The sequence below is a fragment of the Schistocerca cancellata genome, chromosome 3 (assembly GCF_023864275.1).
Source record: "Schistocerca cancellata isolate TAMUIC-IGC-003103 chromosome 3, iqSchCanc2.1, whole genome shotgun sequence".
In the NCBI taxonomy this organism is placed as follows: Eukaryota; Metazoa; Arthropoda; class Insecta; order Orthoptera; family Acrididae; genus Schistocerca; species Schistocerca cancellata.
In genome coordinates this window covers 593309344-593329975 of record NC_064628.1, presented here as the reverse complement: position 1 = coordinate 593329975, position 20632 = coordinate 593309344, and the positions used below count along the sequence as shown (strand labels likewise).

At 38.8% G+C, this 20632-nt stretch overlaps 1 protein-coding gene across 2 annotated transcripts in view; it reads left to right on the top strand.

Moving 5' to 3' along the window:
* The window catches only part of LOC126175457 (jouberin-like), a 457590-nt gene that overhangs the window by 206120 nt on the left and 230838 nt on the right, over positions 1-20632 (top strand). For both annotated transcript variants that reach the window (XM_049922262.1, XM_049922261.1), the window contains exon 2: positions 5019-6220. In XM_049922262.1, coding sequence (XP_049778219.1) covers positions 5019-6220 — 1202 coding nt within the window. The remainder of the gene's footprint in view (positions 1-5018; positions 6221-20632) is intronic.

The following is a 20632-nucleotide window of genomic DNA, read 5'->3' as shown; positions in this document are numbered from 1 at the left end:
TGTCAGGGAAGTCAGAATCCTTGAGAAGTGCCAGAGTCTTTCTCTCGACCCTCTTGGTAGGATCAGTGTCAATCTTGCGGTATGCGCTGTCACCAAGTAGGCCCCGCATCTTCTCAGCATAATCCTGTTGGGATAGGTTCACTGTTGCGTTGCCCTTGTCTGCAGGTAATATTACTATGTCTGGATCTTCTCTTAGCTCCCGTATGGTGGCCCTCTCCCTGTAAGAAATGTTCGGTTTCATCAGCTTTGTTTTGGTTAGAGCTCTGCAGGTTTCATGACGAACTTCTTCAGCAGCTTCAGGTGGAAGTTGAGCAGCTGGAGTTATAATTAGGGGGAAGCAATATATCCAATACCTCATCCAGAAACGCACCCTCTCGAAACCTGGAGAGCAAGCTACACCGCGATGCAGAGTGCCTCTCTTGCAGAGTCTGCCACTTGAGTTTGCTAAACATCTCCGTAACGCTATCATGCTTACCAAATAACCCTGTGACGAAACACTTTGCTCTTCTTAGGATCTCATCTATCTCCTCCGTCAACCTGACCTGGTAAGGATCCCACACTGATGAGCAATACTCAAGTACAGGCTGAACGAGTGTTTTGTAAGCCACCTCCTTTGTTGATGGACTACATTTTCTAAGGACTCTCCCAATGAATGTCAACCTGGTACTCGCATTACCAACAATTAATGTTATATGATCATTCCATTTCAAATCTTTCTGCACACATCCCAGATATTTTACAGAAGTAACTGCTACCAGTGTTTGTTCTGCTATCATATAATCATACAATAAAGGATCCTTCTTTCTATGTATTTGCAATACATTACATTTGTCTATGTTAAGGGTCAGTTGCCACTCCCTGCGCCAAGTGCCTATCTGCTGCAGATCTTCCTGCATTTTGCTGCAATTTTCTAATGCTGCAACTTCTCTATATACTACAGCATCACCCATAAAAAGCCACATGAAACTTCTGATACTATCTACTAGGTCATTCATATATATTGTGAAAAGCAATGGTCCCATAACACTCCCCTGTGGCACGTCAGAGGTTACTTTAACGTCTGTAGACGTCTCTCCATTGAGAACAACATGCTGTGTTCTGTTTGCTAAAAACTCTTCAATCCAGCCACACAGCTGGTCTGTTATTCCGTAGGCTCTTACTTTGTTTATAAGGCGACAGTGCGGAACTGCATCGAATGCCTTCTGGAAGTCAAGGAAAATGGCATCTACCTGGGAGCCTGTATCTAATATTTTCTAGGTCTCATGAACAAATAAAGCAAGTTGGGTCTCACACGATCACTGTTTCTGGAATCCATGTTGATTCCTACGGAGTAGATTCTGGGTTTCCAGAAATGACATGATACACGAGCAAAAAACATGTTCTAAAATTCTACAACAGATCGACGTCAGAGATATAGGTCTATAGTTTTGCACATCTGCTCGATGATCCTTCTTGAAGACTGAGACTACCTGTGCTCTTTTCCAATCATTTGGAACCTTCAGTTCCTCTAGAGACTTGCAGTACACGGCTGTTAGAAGGGGGGCAAGTTCTTTCGCATACTCTGTGTAGAATTGAATTGGTATCCCATCAGGTCCAGTGGACTTTCCTCTGTTGAGTGATTTCAGTTGCTTTTCTATTCCTTGGACACTTATTTTGATGTCAGCCATTTTTTCGCTTGTGCGAGGATTTAGAGAAGGAACTGCAGTGCAGTCTTCCTCTGTGAAACAGCTTTGGAAAAAGGTGTTTAGTATTTCAGCTTTATGCGTGTCATCCTCTATTTCAATGCCATCATCATCCCGGAGAGTCTGGATATGCTGTTTCGAGTCACTTACTGATTTAACGTAAGACCAGAACTTCCTAGGATTTTCTGTTAAGTCGGTACATAGAATTTTACTTTCATTTATGTGCATAGAATACGTACACCTCGTAAAATCTGTTTGACTTACTATTATGGAAATTCACAGAAATATTGTGCTTAAAATCTGTTAGTCATCTAAGCAAACAATTTGAAAAAGCAAAACAATGTATTTTAATATAAAACTAACAAAGCAAATATTTATTGTGTATGAAAAGGATAGTTCCTTCTCACCGTATAGCGGAGATCCTGAGTCGCAGATAGGCACAACAAAAAGACTGCTAGAAACTGAGCTTTCGGCCAACGAGGTCTTCAGTTGAAATGGACAACTTACATAGGCAAACACACATGTGTTGCGTGTGTGTGTGTGTGTGTGTGTGTGTGTTTTGCATGTTTCTGATGAAGGGCTTGTTGACTGTAAGCCCACTTTCTGACAGTCTTTTTGTTGTGCCTATCTGTGAATCATCATCGCCGCTATATGGTAAGTAGTAACTATCCTTTTCACCATAACATTATTACATTCCATCCTGTATTCACAGTTGCTTGAAAGCAAATATTTACTTGGACATGCACCATAGATGCACATCATAAGCTGCTTAAATAAATAAATAAATCTAACAGTGGAAAATTCAGGATGGAATGTAACAATATTATGAAAAGGAAAGTTGCTACTCACCTTGTAGCGGAGATGCTGAGTCACAGATAGGCACAACAAAAAGTCTGTCACAAATAAAGCTTTTGGCCAACAAGGCCTCTGTCAATAATAGGTGACAGACACACACACTCACGCAAATGCAACTCACACACACATGGCTGCAGTCTCAGACAACTGAAGCCACAGTTTGAGCAGCAGGACCAATGCATGATGGGAGTGGCGACTGAGTGGGGATGAGGAGGAGGCTGGGGCAGGGAGAGGGAGGGATAGGAGGGTAGGGGTGGCAGACAGAGAAGTGCTGCTGGGAGCATGCAGGGACGAGGTGGAGAGAGGGTAGGGCAGCTATCTGCAGTCAGGAGGTTAGACGACAGGTGGTGGAGAGGTGTAGAGAGGTGGGTGGGGGGGGGGGGGGGGAGGAATAGTGGAAAAGGCCTGTGGCCTTATTGTTATTGAACACTACGTTTCCCAGTGCCTGATGGATTCTTCCAAACCAACAACCTGTTCCTAGTCACCATGACCCAACTAAATCCTCACCCGCAATTACTTCTCCTTTGAAGGCATTACCTACAAAGAAATCTGGGTTATGGCTATGAGCACTCATGTGACACCATCCTATGCTAACGTATTCATGTGCCATCTAGAGGAATCCTTCCCAAACACCCAGATTCCTAAACCCCTCACCTGGTTCATATTCATTGATGACATCTTTGCAATCTGGATCAAGGATAACACCCTATCCACATTCCTCCAGAACCTCAACAACTTGTCCCCCATTTGCTTCACCTGGTCCTATTCAACCCAACAAGCCACCTTCCTAGATATTGACCTCCACCTCAAAGATGGCTACACCAGTACCTCTGTCCATATCAAACCTACTAACCACCAGCATACCTCCACTTCGACAGCTGCCACCTGTTCCCTACCAAGAAGTCCCTTCTATACAGCCTAGCCATCCATGATCATCACATCTGCAGGACGAGCGGTCCCTCTTGAAATATACTGAGTGTCTCACTGATGGCTTCACAGACCATAATTATCCTTCCAACCTTGTAAAAAAACAAATCTACCATACCTTATTTTTCTAATCTCTCACCACCTCCCAAAGTCCTATTGTATGGCCATAGAGGAGCATTCTCCTTGTTACTCAGGACTGGAGCTACTGAATTACATTCTCCGCCAGGGTTTTGACTACCTCTCATCATGCCCTGAAATGTCATGCCCACTATCCTTCCCACCCTTCCCACAGTGGTATTCCACTGTCCACCAAAACTGCACAATATACTCATCCATCCCTACACAGCCTGTGCTCCCAACCCCTTACCTCAAGGCTCATACCCCTGTAATAGATTTAGATGCAAGACCTGTCCCATACATCCTCCCACCACCACCTATTCCAGTCCGATCACAACAATCACCTATCCCATCAAAGGCAGGGCTACCTGTGAAACCAGTCATGTGATCTACAAGCTAAGCTGCAATCACTGTGCTGCATTCTATGTCAGCATGACAACCAACAAGCTCTCTGTCTGCATGAATGGCCACCGACAAACCATGGTCAAGAAGCAAGTGGACCACCCTCTCCCTGAGCATACTGCCAGACATGACATCCTTCATTTCAGTCACTGCTTCACAGCCTGTGCTGCATGGATACTTCCCACCAACACCATCTTTTCTGAATTGCACAGTGGTAACTTTCCCTGCAATATATCCTCCGTTCCCATAAGCCTCAACCTTCGTTAGTCTATGTCCTCACCCATCCAGTCCCTTCACTGTTCCCATTCCAGCACTACACAGCCCTCAGTCCATCATCCTAGTTATCTCCTTTTCCACTAGCCCCTCCCCCCCCCTCCCCGTTTCTCCCGTGCCCTCCATCTAACCTCCCGACTGTACCTAGCTGCTATACCCTCTCTCCACCTCGTCCCTGCATGTTCACCAGCAGCACTTCACTGTCTGCCTACTATCCCTCCCCCTCCCCACCACACCCTCCTCCTTACCCCTATCCAGTTGACACTCCCATCATCCACTGGTGCTGCTGCTTACAGTGTGGCTTCAGTTTGCCTGTGACTGCAGTCGTATGTTTGTGTGTGTGTGTGTGTGTGTGTGTGTGTGTGTGTGTGTGTGTGGTATATTTTTGATGAAGACGTTACTGCCTGAAAGGTTTATTTGTGACAGTCTTTTTGTTGTGCCTACCTATGACTCACCATCTCTGCTATATGGTGAGTACCAACTTTCCTTTTCATAATAAATCTTTTCATCACAGTCATGACTATTTCTGTTGGAGCATAACAATGAGAGTGTGATTACCTTGGTAATTTGATTACTGTTATTTCTCATTTTTGCCATAACTTCCTTACTAGTAATATTGAGATGTCCTGCACTATATTAGAATTTTAGGTAAATATTTACTTTCTTTCATGAATTCCACTGTAGAGAACCATGAATGCCATGTAAGTTTGTTTTCTTCTCATTCAGATGTACATTGTTACTTACCCTATTTCACTGTTATAGGATACAGATGATACTGGACAGTCTGCTGATTACAAACATACTAATGCTGTCCCACAAAGGAAGAAGGTTAAGAATTTCAGGAGAAGATATGACTCTTTCACAATGGATAGTCAACATGAGGAGCCATGTGACACTGCTATTTGTAACAGTACGCAGAGCTTGTTGGTTGGTCCTCAAGATAAAGGAGAACAGAAAGAAAGGAATGAAAGGAATGTAACTGAACAAATGTTACATAAATTTGGTAAAGATACAAAAGGGAAGAGAAATAATATTAAATATTCAGAGAGAAAAAGTGGTCAGAGTAATTCAAGAATAACACCATCAGAAGAAAGTTCAAGTTTGAGTATTCATTGTTCTCAAACCCAGGAATACAGTGCATCTAAATCAGGTAATATTGATGCCACTCACAGTGGGAAAAGAAGTGCAATTCATGATTCATTAAGTAACTCCTCTGATCAGTTGCCCACTGCAGAATATGGCAGAGATGGCACAATAAATGTTACCGTGCCAACAAATAATCAAGAGGAAGAATGCCAGTCCACAACCAAATCACTAATTGAGGCCAAAGAATATCAGAAATTTGATTCATGTGATCATAATTTAAGACATAACTACTTTTCTGATAGTGAAGCTTTTAAAAGAGAGAAAAGGACTTCCAGAAGAATATCTTACAGAGATCAAAGGAAGAAAAAGTTTAATGCCTCTGACTCATCAGAAAAGATCTATGAAGACATTGCTTTGCATCATAATGTTTCAGAAATGAAAAAATCACGATCTGTTTGTGAAACAACTCCAGAATGTGAAAGTACTACATCAGTGTATCATTCTAGTGAAGAAATATCTGGAACAAATTTAGTTGATAGTGAATACTCAGCTGCAGAATTGGATCAGAGAAGTAATCATTCAGATTATGAAGAATTAGCATGCAAGAAAGTTGTAACAGGTCTACCAGATGCTCAAAATAGTTCCACAAAACAGTATACTTATGAAAAAGTTATAGGTTTGTTTGTCCACAAGACTGATCATTTGAAAACTAATAACTTTATCAGACACCCCACTGTAAAAGTGCATATTCTGAATTCAGAGACAGGTGAAAAACTAGAGAAAAGTGACAAGAAACGGTGTGTTTCATTCTTCCATGAAAATGATGTTGAGCATATATTACCTCTGATGACTAAACCTTACAACTTTAGAGAGAAAAGGTAAGAATAAAAGAATGTAAGTAGTTCACTCTTTTGCGCTATGTAGCTTTTATGGTAAAGAAAAATAAAAATTTCCGGTGATCTTTTACACTGCAGTTTTCCTAAGTCTGAGAGCTGCCGTGCCCATTACAGATTTATACATGGTGCTTCATTTGCCAGATAGGAGTGAATGAGAGGGTAGCTACATTCTATGTATGGAGAGGTATGTTAGTTGTTTGAGCTTTCACATTTAATGTTCTCAAAATTATTGAGTTAGTGGACTGGTTCTTGAAGAATACATTCAAAGGTTCTGTGTTGCACTTGCCCATTACTGATATTACAATAATCATAATTTCCATTAAACTTCTTCTAATTATGTACCCTGATGCCTTTTATTTCTATGTTGATTTCAAAATATACATATTGTCTTAAAATTGATTTTATCAGTTTAATAACACAGCCGATGAATAGACAGCAAAAGTCAGTAAATTGCTAGGAAATATAATTTTCCTGAATATGATGGTAAGTTGAGCAAAATATTGAAATCATGTACAGACGTGAGATACAAAATCTGAGTTCAGTGTTCCTTATGGCCATGCCCACTTTGCCTCCAGCTGACGGTATGGGATATCCCTCTTTTTTCAGTTTGAGAAACACTTCAAGTGGGTTTTAATTTATCAATGCAGGACAGGGTGAGACTTCAGGACTGCATAAAATAATGTTGTACACACAATTTATATCACCTGATGATGCATGTAATTTTGCACGAAATCGGTTGTGGTTTTAATAAAAAACTTACATCAGCTGGAGCAGTGTTGTTTGCCTTCTAATAAAAATGATATCAAAGATCACTGCAGAATGCTAAGAAGCCCTTGGGAGAGTAGGGTATAATGGGTCACCCTCCTCTAGCATTACCTATATAGAAATAACCGATACCATGAATACTCTAGATTCTTGTATAGATGAACATTGTATCAGCTGTGTAGTGATATGACAATTTCTGTGTAAATTCTAAAACCACTCAGCCTTTTACAGTGTCGAACACATGATATTCTGGATATGAGTGTGGGATGGTGGAATCCTATCTACTGTGTGCACATGTTTGTGTGTGCAGGTTTAAAATAAGTCGCAGGAAGAAACTAGATCGGCCATTGGATGGCACCGACAAGTACCTGTCGGGCAATCCACAGATGTTTTAGTGAGTGTGTAAGGAAGAACCATGGAGTTTACGTGCAGCTCTGTGCTTATTGTGTCATTGACTATTATTATTAAAACAAGAACAGTGGAAAAAGTACTCATGTAGACTCTTGATGCAACCTTGTTAGAAACAAGACTCATTTTATCATTCATGTTAAGAAAGGGCATGGTATCCAAGCCAACTTTCTTTTAACTGTAATTCAATTTGTTTCTAATTTCCGACTGTATGAGAGACTTGCAGGAAGTTACATATTCATGTGGAAAGTGAGATTTTTATTGTGTATGGAGGTAAAATACATAATTAGTTGATGAAAAGTAAAGTTTGTATGGCTACTTATTTCATAAGTAGAAAGAGTCTAAAAATTCCTGTACCTAGCGTTATTCGATGGAGAAGAAGTCAAGAGGGTTTCCAGCTGCTGGCTATTCAGTAAGGAAGAGTGGCTGCAAATTCCAAGTAAGTCACCTCATAAAGAATTTGAAGATGATTTGGGGGAATAAGTCAATATAACACATATCCACACTCACACTTTAAGTCGTCAGAGCGTTAGAACAAGACGACCTGTGTGAAAGAACCAAGAAAACAGGAATTTTAAGCCAAAAATGAGAGAAGAAGCTATTATGTGTTGCTATAGCAACCAAACATAATAAGACAAGGGAATTACTACAAGACAATGGAATACGTTAAAGTATCCAATGGAGCAAAATTTAAATGGAAAAGCATTGAAGAAATGAAAAATTCACAATGATAAAAATAGTAAAGAAGATTTTGATGTATTTGTCTAAGAAGTACACATAGAACGCTTCAGCTAAGAAGATCCAGTGCAGGGAGTATGCAGCTCTCACATACATTGCGGGGACGCAGACGCGGAAACCAACATACATCTGATGCCGCCGGCACCAGCTTCTGTTCACCTGTGCTGACCTGTGACCACATATGCTCACCTACACAACGAGAATTCTACACCAGGTTGGTGTGAAACAAAATTTTATTACTTTGGTACAAAGTGGAACAAGATACTGTTGAGTGAACTGTTATTGTGTAATTATCATCTTTAAAGTTAGTTTTAAATGCTTACAAGAGCTAAGGCATATAAAAGTATGGAAAATATACAACAGGTTAGGGAAACTCAAGACCCAGCTATGGCAATGAAGATTAGCAAAGAAGTGCCTTACTGGGCTGAGTTGATCAATTTAATCAAAGCTCAGAGTCTTAAGCTAAACTCATTAAATTCTCAATTAAATGCTCAGTGTGTGACTCTAAGTAAAGAACTAGACTTGGTAAATTCTTGATAAAATACTCAAATGACAAATTTAGGTTTGTTAAACAACAAAGTTGACTCTTCAAGCAAGGAATTTAGTAATCTATGTGAATGCATGGGTGCTTTGAAGACTGAATTCGACGCCATAAGTAATAAAGCAGATAATTTAAAAGTAGATTTAAAGAATGAGTTGACAAATTCTTTGACTATTCATATAAATCATATGTTTACCGACTTTAGTCAGGAATGGAATGGTACTGTTCAGGATTTATAAAAAGGTTAGAATTTAACATTGAGAACAAATGTAATAATGTAGAATCAGAACTTATTGAAAAGTTAGGATCTTTTGAAAATGTGTACAATTAAATATAATGATGTAAGACAGGAAATGAATACTTTGAAAGAGAGTGTAGATAAGCATAATGAATTAATGCCAATTATTCAATTGCAAATTACGGGTGTCCATACGCGGGTAGGTAATGTAGAAAGGAATTTCAAAGAGAAAATAACTAACTCTGATATTATAAATGTAATTAGTTTGGAGGAACAATTTGGAGAAATTATAGAATGAAAGGTTACTGAGAGAATAACATCTGGGAACATATCACCTATTGCTTATTCCAAACTTAATGATACCAGAAAGGGTATGGACGACTTGTGGAGAGAAATTAAGCTTATCCAAGACAAAATAGAAAAAGGGTAACTTCCTCTAAGGTTGTGTTAACAGGTGAAGCGGTGACTGATTTGCAATGGGGAGCTAATTCAGGGTTATCTAGACAATTCCCTAAATTTAACCCAGACGGAGATGTACATCCGACCCATTTCTTAGAAAGATTTGCCAAAAATTGGGAAGATTCCAAGAAGATCGAATTTGCTCTGGGGTACCTTCTAGGGAAAGCCTCAGAATGGGGAACAGTGAATACTGAGAATTTTTCCTCTTGGGGAGACTTTAAAAATAAATCTAAGACAAGTATTTGTCTGCCAGTGCACCGAGCGAGGTGGCGAAGTGGTTAGACACTGGACTCGCATTCGGGAGGACGACGGTTCAATCCCGCATCCTGCCATCCTGATTTAGGTTTTACATGATTCCCTAAATCACTCCAGGCAAATGCCGGGATGGTTCCTTTCAAAGGGCATGGCCGACTTCCTTCCCCGTCCTTCCCTAATCCGATGAGACCAATGACCTCGCTGTCTGGTCTCCTTCCCCAAAACAACCAACCAACCAATCTGCCAGTGCTCAAGAAAAGTTAATGTCAGATCTGTGGGACCCAAAATATTATAATAATACTTAGGGTACTATGAGGAAATATTTCGATTGGCATTTAACATGAGCAAAGTATTTAGGTAAGCCAATGGAAGAAGACGGACTAGTACGTGTTTTAATTAGAAGATTGCCAATCTATGTGAGAAATGTCATCTTATGTGGTCGTTAGAAAATGATAGAAGAGTTGTTGTCTTTTGTTGGTGCACTTGATGCAATAAATAAGGACCGCAACGAAACTTTACATCAAGGTGAAAGTTCAAATTATCGAAGAAATAGTAGAAATAATTTAAAAAGCTATGAGGCTAACTTATCAAAAGTCACCAGTACAATAAGAAAAGTTGTAATGACAATTATCAAAAGAAGCATCCATCTTTAAATTTAGATCCTGTAGCTTCTCATGTGATGTGAAGAAGGTACTGAACAGCGTATTTAGTACATGAAACAATGTTTCAGCATTTGATGTGTTTGTTAGGCAGAAAGTTACCTATCTGTTGGAGCATGTGATGAGAACTCTAAGGAGGAAACTGAAAGATGCTAGCAGATCCACTCCCCACACTGCAGTATGGCTGTACCCTGCTGGACCAGTCAATTTGCAAGAGATCATGTGTGCTGGGTATTGTACTTGAGCATCTGTTGACTGCATCTGAGTTGTGTCTGATATTTGTGAATTGTTAGCCAAGACTGCTAAAGACAGTGTTATTCAGCATAAATGAATGTAGGGGGATTAAGTTTCAAATTGATATGTAACTTTAAATCAATATGTATTTTTTCATTATTTGTAAATGAATCTTCTAGGTTTTTATGTACATAGGTTAGTTGTATGGGCAATTATCAAATAGTGTGGAAGACATTTACTAATATGGACAATATAACAAGATGTATACATGTCTGCTTTCATACTCTGATTTTGGTACTCAAGCTACTGGTTTGTGTCCTCTTTCAAAGCCATTTGTGACACTATTTATTTGAATCTATCCTGAGTATTGCAGTATTGTATCTGATTGGATCTTGAGTTGTGGACAGACTCATACTTAGCTCTGTTTTGGGTAACACTGGTCATCACGACTCTCTCTCTCTCTCTTTCTCTCTCTCTCTCTCTCTCTCTCTGTGTGTGTGTGTGTGTGTGTGTGTGTGTGTGTGTGTGTGTACTCAAGGAGAGTGTACAACCATTGATTGAAGCTAGATGCTTCTTAGAATTACTCTTTATACATAATTGGACTGCTTGAGATGATTATGAGCTTTCTTCATTTTGTTGTGTCAAAACATTTTTTGCTGGTTTGTACCTGGTGTAGGTTGTACTCGTGGGTCAATCCCTACATTGTAAACTTAGGCCCTAATATTTTTCCATTATTTTGTTCTTTCTTGAGTTAACATATCCTTGAATATTACGGTTTATGTGGCTGATTGATTCCTACATATGATTGAGTACATTTTTCTGGTCTGTACCCATCACTTTGAGTTTTTTGAGTCTGCTCACTCGCGGTACACTTAGGCTCTGAAATTTTTCTCTTCTCTTTTGAAGATTTTGAAGGTTTGATTGTATAGATCTTGACTTAAAATTTATAAATTCTAGTAATTTACATTGTCTTTGCAATTATTTCTGCAGTTTAGTGGTGTAATGTTGTAATGTTGACCTTGTGTTTTTTTGTCTTGTGACAGTGTGATCCACAGATCTGAAAATCTAAATGCCATATCCTGACATATGTTTAGATTACAATTTGTATAGTAGATATTTCTCTTACGTTCTGTAATATGTTGTGTATCAAGTACTTCTGCACACCCATCTGCTATCCTGGGCATTATTTTGTACACTGTTTGGCAAACCTTATAGTCTGTCACAAAATATTGTAGACATTCTGTTTCCAAATTTTGTGAGGGGGGATATTATAATGGGTTATCCTCCTCTAACATATATATTTTTTTTAAAGTAATAACCGATACCAAGTATACTATTGATTCTTCTATAGATGAACATATCATCAGCTGTCTAACTGAATGAACTTCACATGATTTTTGATATGATGTGTTATGTTTTGGGCTAAAATATGTAAAAAGAAATTAATTTCTTACACTCTGTAAGTACAATTAAAATTACTCTTCTTTTAAAAATAAGTGAAATTACGAAATTGTGGCATTTTTAAAATTAATATTATCAATTGCACAGTCTAACCCTAATTATTAAATTTATTTCTGGACTCGGTTATAAAATAATGTTATATCTTGGTGATGGTTCTTCTGTTGTCAAGAAAGTTTGTAAACTATTTGGATTGTTGTTAGTGCTGCAGAATGTAAGTGGTAGTGGTGGGCATGCCTCTGATGGAATCAGATGTGTTTTTGATTGTGCCACCAATAATGTAATTTTTGGTGTGATAGAAGTGATAATTGTAAAGTCAGTGTGATTTAGAAGAATGGAATAAAATAAAAAGATATTAATAGCAACAGGCAAATCTTCATCAGTTATTTCATCTTCAGGATCCCAGAACGTTAAAAAAATTGCAGCCTCAAGAATGTACCCCTAGACACAACAAGGATTAGATCCAACAACCAGAAGAGAAAATCAAGAAAAGTAAACAGTTCTTCTTTTGTATGTCTTACACCTCTCGAAGCTTTCAAAATTTGTCCAAAGACAGAGAATTTCAATAGTGATACATGGGAGGATAAGATTACAAATGGAAACCACAGGGTAAATCTTCTGTGGATTCCCCGTCACTCATGAATTGATGACAATGAACAAGCCAACAGACTGGCCATGGCAGGCACAACTCCATTTATTTGGCTGGAGCCTGCCTGAACCTCAATAAGGTGATGATAAAACCTAAAATATGTAGCTGGATCAGCAGGTAGCGTATAGAATATTGAACTGTGGGGGGGGGGAAAAAAAAAAAAACACGAACAAACATGTCAAGCTAATCATTCTGAAACCATGTTTCGAGAGAAGGTCTGTAATCGTGTGCTTGAGCAGCAAATAGATTAAACTCATGGTTGGCTCCATGACTAGCCATAGGAACTTTAAGGAACATTTACAATGACAGTTATAGAGGAAGGAGCCCCTAGACTATGTGGTGTGGGAGATGAAATCATGCAACATCTAATCTTCCAATGTGAAATTCTGGAGAGCAAGAAGACATACAGGGTGGTCCATTGACAGTGACCAGGCCAAATATCTCACAAAATAAGCATCAAACAAAAAAGCTACAAAGAACGAAACTCGCCTAGCTTGAAGGGGGAAACCAGATGGCGCTATGGTTGGCCTGCTAGATGGTGCTGCCATAGGTCAAACGGATATCAACTGTGTTCTTTTAAATAGGTACCCCCCATTTTTTATTATATATTCATGTAGTACGTCAAGAAATATGAATGTTTTAGTTGGAGCACTTGTTTCGCTTTGTGATAGATGGTACTGTAATAGTCACAAACGTATAATTATGTGGAATCACGTAACATTCCTCCAGTGTGGATGGTATTTGCTTCATGCTACATTACCCTTGTTGAAATGGACCATTTACCAATTGAAGAAAAGGTTGATATCATGTTGATGTATGGCTATTGTGATCAAAATGGCCAACGGGCGTGCGCTATGTATGCTGCTCGGTATCCTGAACGACATCATCCAAGTGTCCCGACCGTTCGCTGGATAGTTATGTTATTTAAGGAAACAAGAAGTGTTCAGCCATATGTGAAACGTCAACCATGACCTACAACAAATGATGATGCCCAAGTAGGTGTTTTAACTGCTGTCATGGCTAATCTGCACATCAGTAGCAGACAAACTGCACGAGAATCGGGAATCTCAAAAACGTCAGTGTTGAGAATGCTACATCAACATCGATTGCACCCGTACCATATTTCTATGCATCAAGAATTGCATGGCGATGACTTTGAATGTCATGTACAGTTCTGACATTGGGCACAAGAGACATTACGGGACGATGACAGATATTTTGCACACGTTCTATTTAGCGATGAAGCGTCATTTACCAACAGTGGTAACGTAAACTGGCATAATATGCACTATTGGGCAACAGAAAATCCATGATGGCTGCGACAAGTGGAACATCAGTGACCTTGGTGGGTTAATGTATGGTGCGGCATTATGGGAGGAAGGATAATTGGCCCCCATTTTATCGATGGCAATCTAAATGGTGCAATGTATGCTGATTTCCTATGTAATGTTCTACCGATGTTACTACAAGCTGTTTCACTGCATGACAGAATGGCGATGTACTTCCAACATGATGAATGTCTGGCACATAGCTCGCATGCAGTTGAAGTGGTATTGAATAGAATATTTCATTACAGGTGGACTGGTCATCAAAGCACCATACCATGGCCTGCACGTTCACTGGATCTGACATCCCCAGATTTCTTTCTGTGGGGAAAGTTGAAGGATATTTGCTATCGTGATTCACCAACAATGCCCGACAACATGCGTCAGAGCTTTGTCAATACATGTGCGAACATTATGGAAGACAATCAGAACTTATTGAAAAGTTAGGATCTTTTGAAAATGTGTACAATTAAATATAATGATGTAAGACAGGAAATGAATACTTTGAAAGAGAGTGTAGATAAGCATAATGAATTAATGCCAATTATTCAATTGCAAATTACGGGTGTCCATACGCGGGTAGGTAATGTAGAAAGGAATTTCAAAGAGAAAATAACTAACTCTGATATTATAAATGTAATTAGTTTGGAGGAACAATTTGGAGAAATTATAGAATGAAAGGTTACTGAGAGAATAACATCTGGGAACATATCACCTATTGCTTATTCCAAACTTAATGATACCAGAAAGGGTATGGACGACTTGTGGAGAGAAATTAAGCTTATCCAAGACAAAATAGAAAAAGGGTAACTTCATCTAAGGTTGTGTTAACAGGTGAAGCGGTGACTGATTTGCAATGGGGAGCTAATTCAGGGTTATCTAGACAATTCCCTAAATTTAACCCAGACGGAGATGTACATCCGACCCATTTCTTAGAAAGATTTGCCAAAAATTGGGAAGATTCCAAGAAGATCGAATTTGCTCTGGGGTACCTTCTAGGGAAAGCCTCAGAATGGGGAACAGTGAATACTGAGAATTTTTCCTCTTGGGGAGACTTTAAAAATAAATCTAAGACAAGTATTTGTCTGCCAGTGCACCGAGCGAGGTGGCGAAGTGGTTAGACACTGGACTCGCATTCGGGAGGACGACGGTTCAATCCCGCATCCTGCCATCCTGATTTAGGTTTTACATGATTCCCTAAATCACTCCAGGCAAATGCCGGGATGGTTCCTTTCAAAGGGCATGGCCGACTTCCTTCCCCGTCCTTCCCTAATCCGATGAGACCAATGACCTCGCTGTCTGGTCTCCTTCCCCAAAACAACCAACCAACCAATCTGCCAGTGCTCAAGAAAAGTTAATGTCAGATCTGTGGGACCCAAAATATTATAATAATACTTAGGGTACTATGAGGAAATATTTCGATTGGCATTTAACATGAGCAAAGTATTTAGGTAAGCCAATGGAAGAAGACGGACTAGTACGTGTTTTAATTAGAAGATTGCCAATCTATGTGAGAAATGTCATCTTATGTGGTCGTTAGAAAATGATAGAAGAGTTGTTGTCTTTTGTTGGTGCACTTGATGCAATAAATAAGGACCGCAACGAAACTTTACATCAAGGTGAAAGTTCAAATTATCGAAGAAATAGTAGAAATAATTTAAAAAGCTATGAGGCTAACTTATCAAAAGTCACCAGTACAATAAGAAAAGTTGTAATGACAATTATCAAAAGAAGCATCCATCTTTAAATTTAGATCCTGTAGCTTCTCATGTGATGTGAAGAAGGTACTGAACAGCGTATTTAGTACATGAAACAATGTTTCAGCATTTGATGTGTTTGTTAGGCAGAAAGTTACCTATCTGTTGGAGCATGTGATGAGAACTCTAAGGAGGAAACTGAAAGATGCTAGCAGATCCACTCCCCACACTGCAGTATGGCTGTACCCTGCTGGACCAGTCAATTTGCAAGAGATCATGTGTGCTGGGTATTGTACTTGAGCATCTGTTGACTGCATCTGAGTTGTGTCTGATATTTGTGAATTGTTAGCCAAGACTGCTAAAGACAGTGTTATTCAGCATAAATGAATGTAGGGGGATTAAGTTTCAAATTGATATGTAACTTTAAATCAATATGTATTTTTTCATTATTTGTAAATGAATCTTCTAGGTTTTTATGTACATAGGTTAGTTGTATGGGCAATTATCAAATAGTGTGGAAGACATTTACTAATATGGACAATATAACAAGATGTATACATGTCTGCTTTCATACTCTGATTTTGGTACTCAAGCTACTGGTTTGTGTCCTCTTTCAAAGCCATTTGTGACACTATTTATTTGAATCTATCCTGAGTATTGCAGTATTGTATCTGATTGGATCTTGAGTTGTGGACAGACTCATACTTAGCTCTGTTTTGGGTAACACTGGTCATCGCGACTCTCTCTCTCTCTCTCTTTCTCTCTTTCTCTCTCTCTCTCTCTCTCTCTCTCTCTCTCTCTGTGTGTGTGTGTGTGTGTGTGTGTGTGTGTGTGTGTGTGTGTTTGTGTGTGTGTGTGTGTGTACTCAAGGAGAGTGTACAACCATTGATTGAAGCTAGATGCTTCTTAGAATTACTCTTTATACATAATTGGACTGCTTGAGATGATTATGAGCTTTCTTCATTTTGTTGTGTCAAAACATTTTTTGCTGGTTTGTACCTGGTGTAGGTTGTACTCGTGGGTCAATCCCTACATTGTAAACTTAGGCCCTAATATTTTTCCATTATTTTGTTCTTTCTTGAGTTAACATATCCTTGAATATTACGGTTTATGTGGCTGATTGATTCCTACATATGATTGAGTACATTTTTCTGGTCTGTACCCATCACTTTGAGTTTTTTGAGTCTGCTCACTCGCGGTACACTTAGGCTCTGAAATTTTTCTCTTCTCTTTTGAAGATTTTGAAGGTTTGATTGTATAGATCTTGACTTAAAATTTATAAATTCTAGTAATTTACATTGTCTTTGCAATTATTTCTGCAGTTTAGTGGTGTAATGTTGTAATGTTGACCTTGTGTTTTTTTGTCTTGTGACAGTGTGATCCACAGATCTGAAAATCTAAATGCCATATCCTGACATATGTTTAGATTACAATTTGTATAGTAGATATTTCTCTTACGTTCTGTAATATGTTGTGTATCAAGTACTTCTGCACACCCATCTGCTATCCTGGGCATTATTTTGTACACTGTTTGGCAAACCTTATAGTCTGTCACAAAATATTGTAGACATTCTGTTTCCAAATTTTGTGAGGGGGGATATTATAATGGGTTATCCTCCTCTAACATATTTTTTTTTTTTAAAGTAATAACCGATACCAAGTATACTATTGATTCTTCTATAGATGAACATATCATCAGCTGTCTAACTGAATGAACTTCACATGATTTTTGATATGATGTGTTATGTTTTGGGCTAAAATATGTAAAAAGAAATTAATTTCTTACACTCTGTAAGTACAATTAAAATTACTCTTCTTTTAAAAATAAGTGAAATTACGAAATTGTGGCATTTTTAAAATTAATATTATCAATTGCACAGTCTAACCCTAATTATTAAATTTATTTCTGGACTCGGTTATAAAATAATGTTATATCTTGGTGATGGTTCTTCTGTTGTCAAGAAAGTTTGTAAACTATTTGGATTGTTGTTAGTGCTGCAGAATGTAAGTGGTAGTGGTGGGCATGCCTCTGATGGAATCAGATGTGTTTTTGATTGTGCCACCAATAATGTAATTTTTGGTGTGATAGAAGTGATAATTGTAAAGTCAGTGTGATTTAGAAGAATGGAATAAAATAAAAAGATATTAATAGCAACAGGCAAATCTTCATCAGTTATTTCATCTTCAGGATCCCAGAACGTTAAAAAAATTGCAGCCTCAAGAATGTACCCCTAGACACAACAAGGATTAGATCCAACAACCAGAAGAGAAAATCAAGAAAAGTAAACAGTTCTTCTTTTGTATGTCTTACACCTCTCGAAGCTTTCAAAATTTGTCCAAAGACAGAGAATTTCAATAGTGATACATGGGAGGATAAGATTACAAATGGAAACCACAGGGTAAATCTTCTGTGGATTCCCCGTCACTCATGAATTGATGACAATGAACAAGCCAACAGACTGGCCATGGCAGGCACAACTCCATTTATTTGGCTGGAGCCTGCCTGAACCTCAATAAGGTGATGATAAAACCTAAAATATGTAGCTGGATCAGCAGGTAGCGTATAGAATATTGAACTGTGGGGGGGAAAAAAAAAAAAAACACGAACAAACATGTCAAGCTAATCATTCTGAAACCATGTTTCGAGAGAAGGTCTGTAATCGTGTGCTTGAGCAGCAAATAGATTAAACTCATGGTTGGCTCCATGACTAGCCATAGGAACTTTAAGGAACATTTACAATGACAGTTATAGAGGAAGGAGCCCCTAGACTATGTGGTGTGGGAGATGAAATCATGCAACATCTAATCTTCCAATGTGAAATTCTGGAGAGCAAGAAGACATACAGGGTGGTCCATTGACAGTGACCAGGCCAAATATCTCACAAAATAAGCATCAAACAAAAAAGCTACAAAGAACGAAACTCGCCTAGCTTGAAGGGGGAAACCAGATGGCGCTATGGTTGGCCTGCTAGATGGTGCTGCCATAGGTCAAACGGATATCAACTGTGTTCTTTTAAATAGGTACCCCCCATTTTTTATTATATATTCATGTAGTACGTCAAGAAATATGAATGTTTTAGTTGGAGCACTTGTTTCGCTTTGTGATAGATGGTACTGTAATAGTCACAAACGTATAATTATGTGGAATCACGTAACATTCCTCCAGTGTGGATGGTATTTGCTTCATGCTACATTACCCTTGTTGAAATGGACCATTTACCAATTGAAGAAAAGGTTGATATCATGTTGATGTATGGCTATTGTGATCAAAATGGCCAACGGGCGTGCGCTATGTATGCTGCTCGGTATCCTGAACGACATCATCCAAGTGTCCCGACCGTTCGCTGGATAGTTATGTTATTTAAGGAAACAAGAAGTGTTCAGCCATATGTGAAACGTCAACCATGACCTACAACAAATGATGATGCCCAAGTAGGTGTTTTAACTGCTGTCATGGCTAATCTGCACATCAGTAGCAGACAAACTGCACGAGAATCGGGAATCTCAAAAACGTCAGTGTTGAGAATGCTACATCAACATCGATTGCACCCGTACCATATTTCTATGCATCAAGAATTGCATGGCGATGACTTTGAATGTCATGTACAGTTCTGACATTGGGCACAAGAGACATTACGGGACGATGACAGATATTTTGCACACGTTCTATTTAGCGATGAAGCGTCATTTACCAACAGTGGTAACGTAAACTGGCATAATATGCACTATTGGGCAACAGAAAATCCATGATGGCTGCGACAAGTGGAACATCAGTGACCTTGGTGGGTTAATGTATGGTGCGGCATTATGGGAGGAAGGATAATTGGCCCCCATTTTATCGATGGCAATCTAAATGGTGCAATGTATGCTGATTTCCTATGTAATGTTCTACCGATGTTACTACAAGCTGTTTCACTGCATGACAGAATGGCGATGTACTTCCAACATGATGAATGTCTGGCACATAGCTCGCATGCAGTTGAAGTGGTATTGAATAGAATATTTCATTACAGGTGGACTGGTCATCAAAGCACCATACCATGGCCTGCACGTTCACTGGATCTGACATCCCCAGATTTCTTTCTGTGGGGAAAGTTGAAGGATATTTGCTATCGTGATTCACCAACAATGCCCGACAACATGCGTCAGAGCTTTGTCAATACATGTGCGAACATTATGGAAGACAAACTACTCATTGTTGAGAGGAATGTCGTTACACGTATTGCCAAATGCATTGAGGTTGTTGGACATCATTTTGAGCATTTATTGCATTAATGTGGTATTTACAGGTAATCACACTGTAACAGCATGCGTTCTCAGAAATGATAAGTTCACAAAGGTACATGTACATGTATCACATTGGAACAACCGAAATAAAATGTTCATACGTACCTATGTTCTGTATTTTAATTTAAAAAACCTACCTGTTACCAATTGTTCATCTAAAATTGTGAGCTTTATGTTTGTGACTATTACAGCACCATCTATCACAAAGCAAAAAAAGTGGTTCAACTAAAACATTCATATTTCTTTACGTACTACACGAATATGTAATAAAAAATGGGGGTTCCTATTTTAAAAAACGCAGTTGATATACGTTTGACCTATGGCAATGCCATCTAGCGGGCCAACCATAGCGCCATCTGATTTCTCCTTTCAAGCTAGATAAGTTTCGTTCTTTGTAACTTTTTCGTTTGACACTTATTTCGTGAGATATTTGGCCCAGTCACGATCAATGGACCACCCTGTAGAATATTCAGGTCAGTAATGGCTGAAGAAATAATGTCTTATAAGGAAATAGTAAAAGGTCTCCTAGTACTTTTTAAGGGTACCAGTTGGCCAGGAAGTAAACCACACAATAAACACAGTTTTGGTGAGGGCAGCAGTGGGCTAAGACCACTGCTGTTTTTGTGTCCATACATAAATCATATCAAACCAAATTAATATTGTTGATGCATCTATATTGGG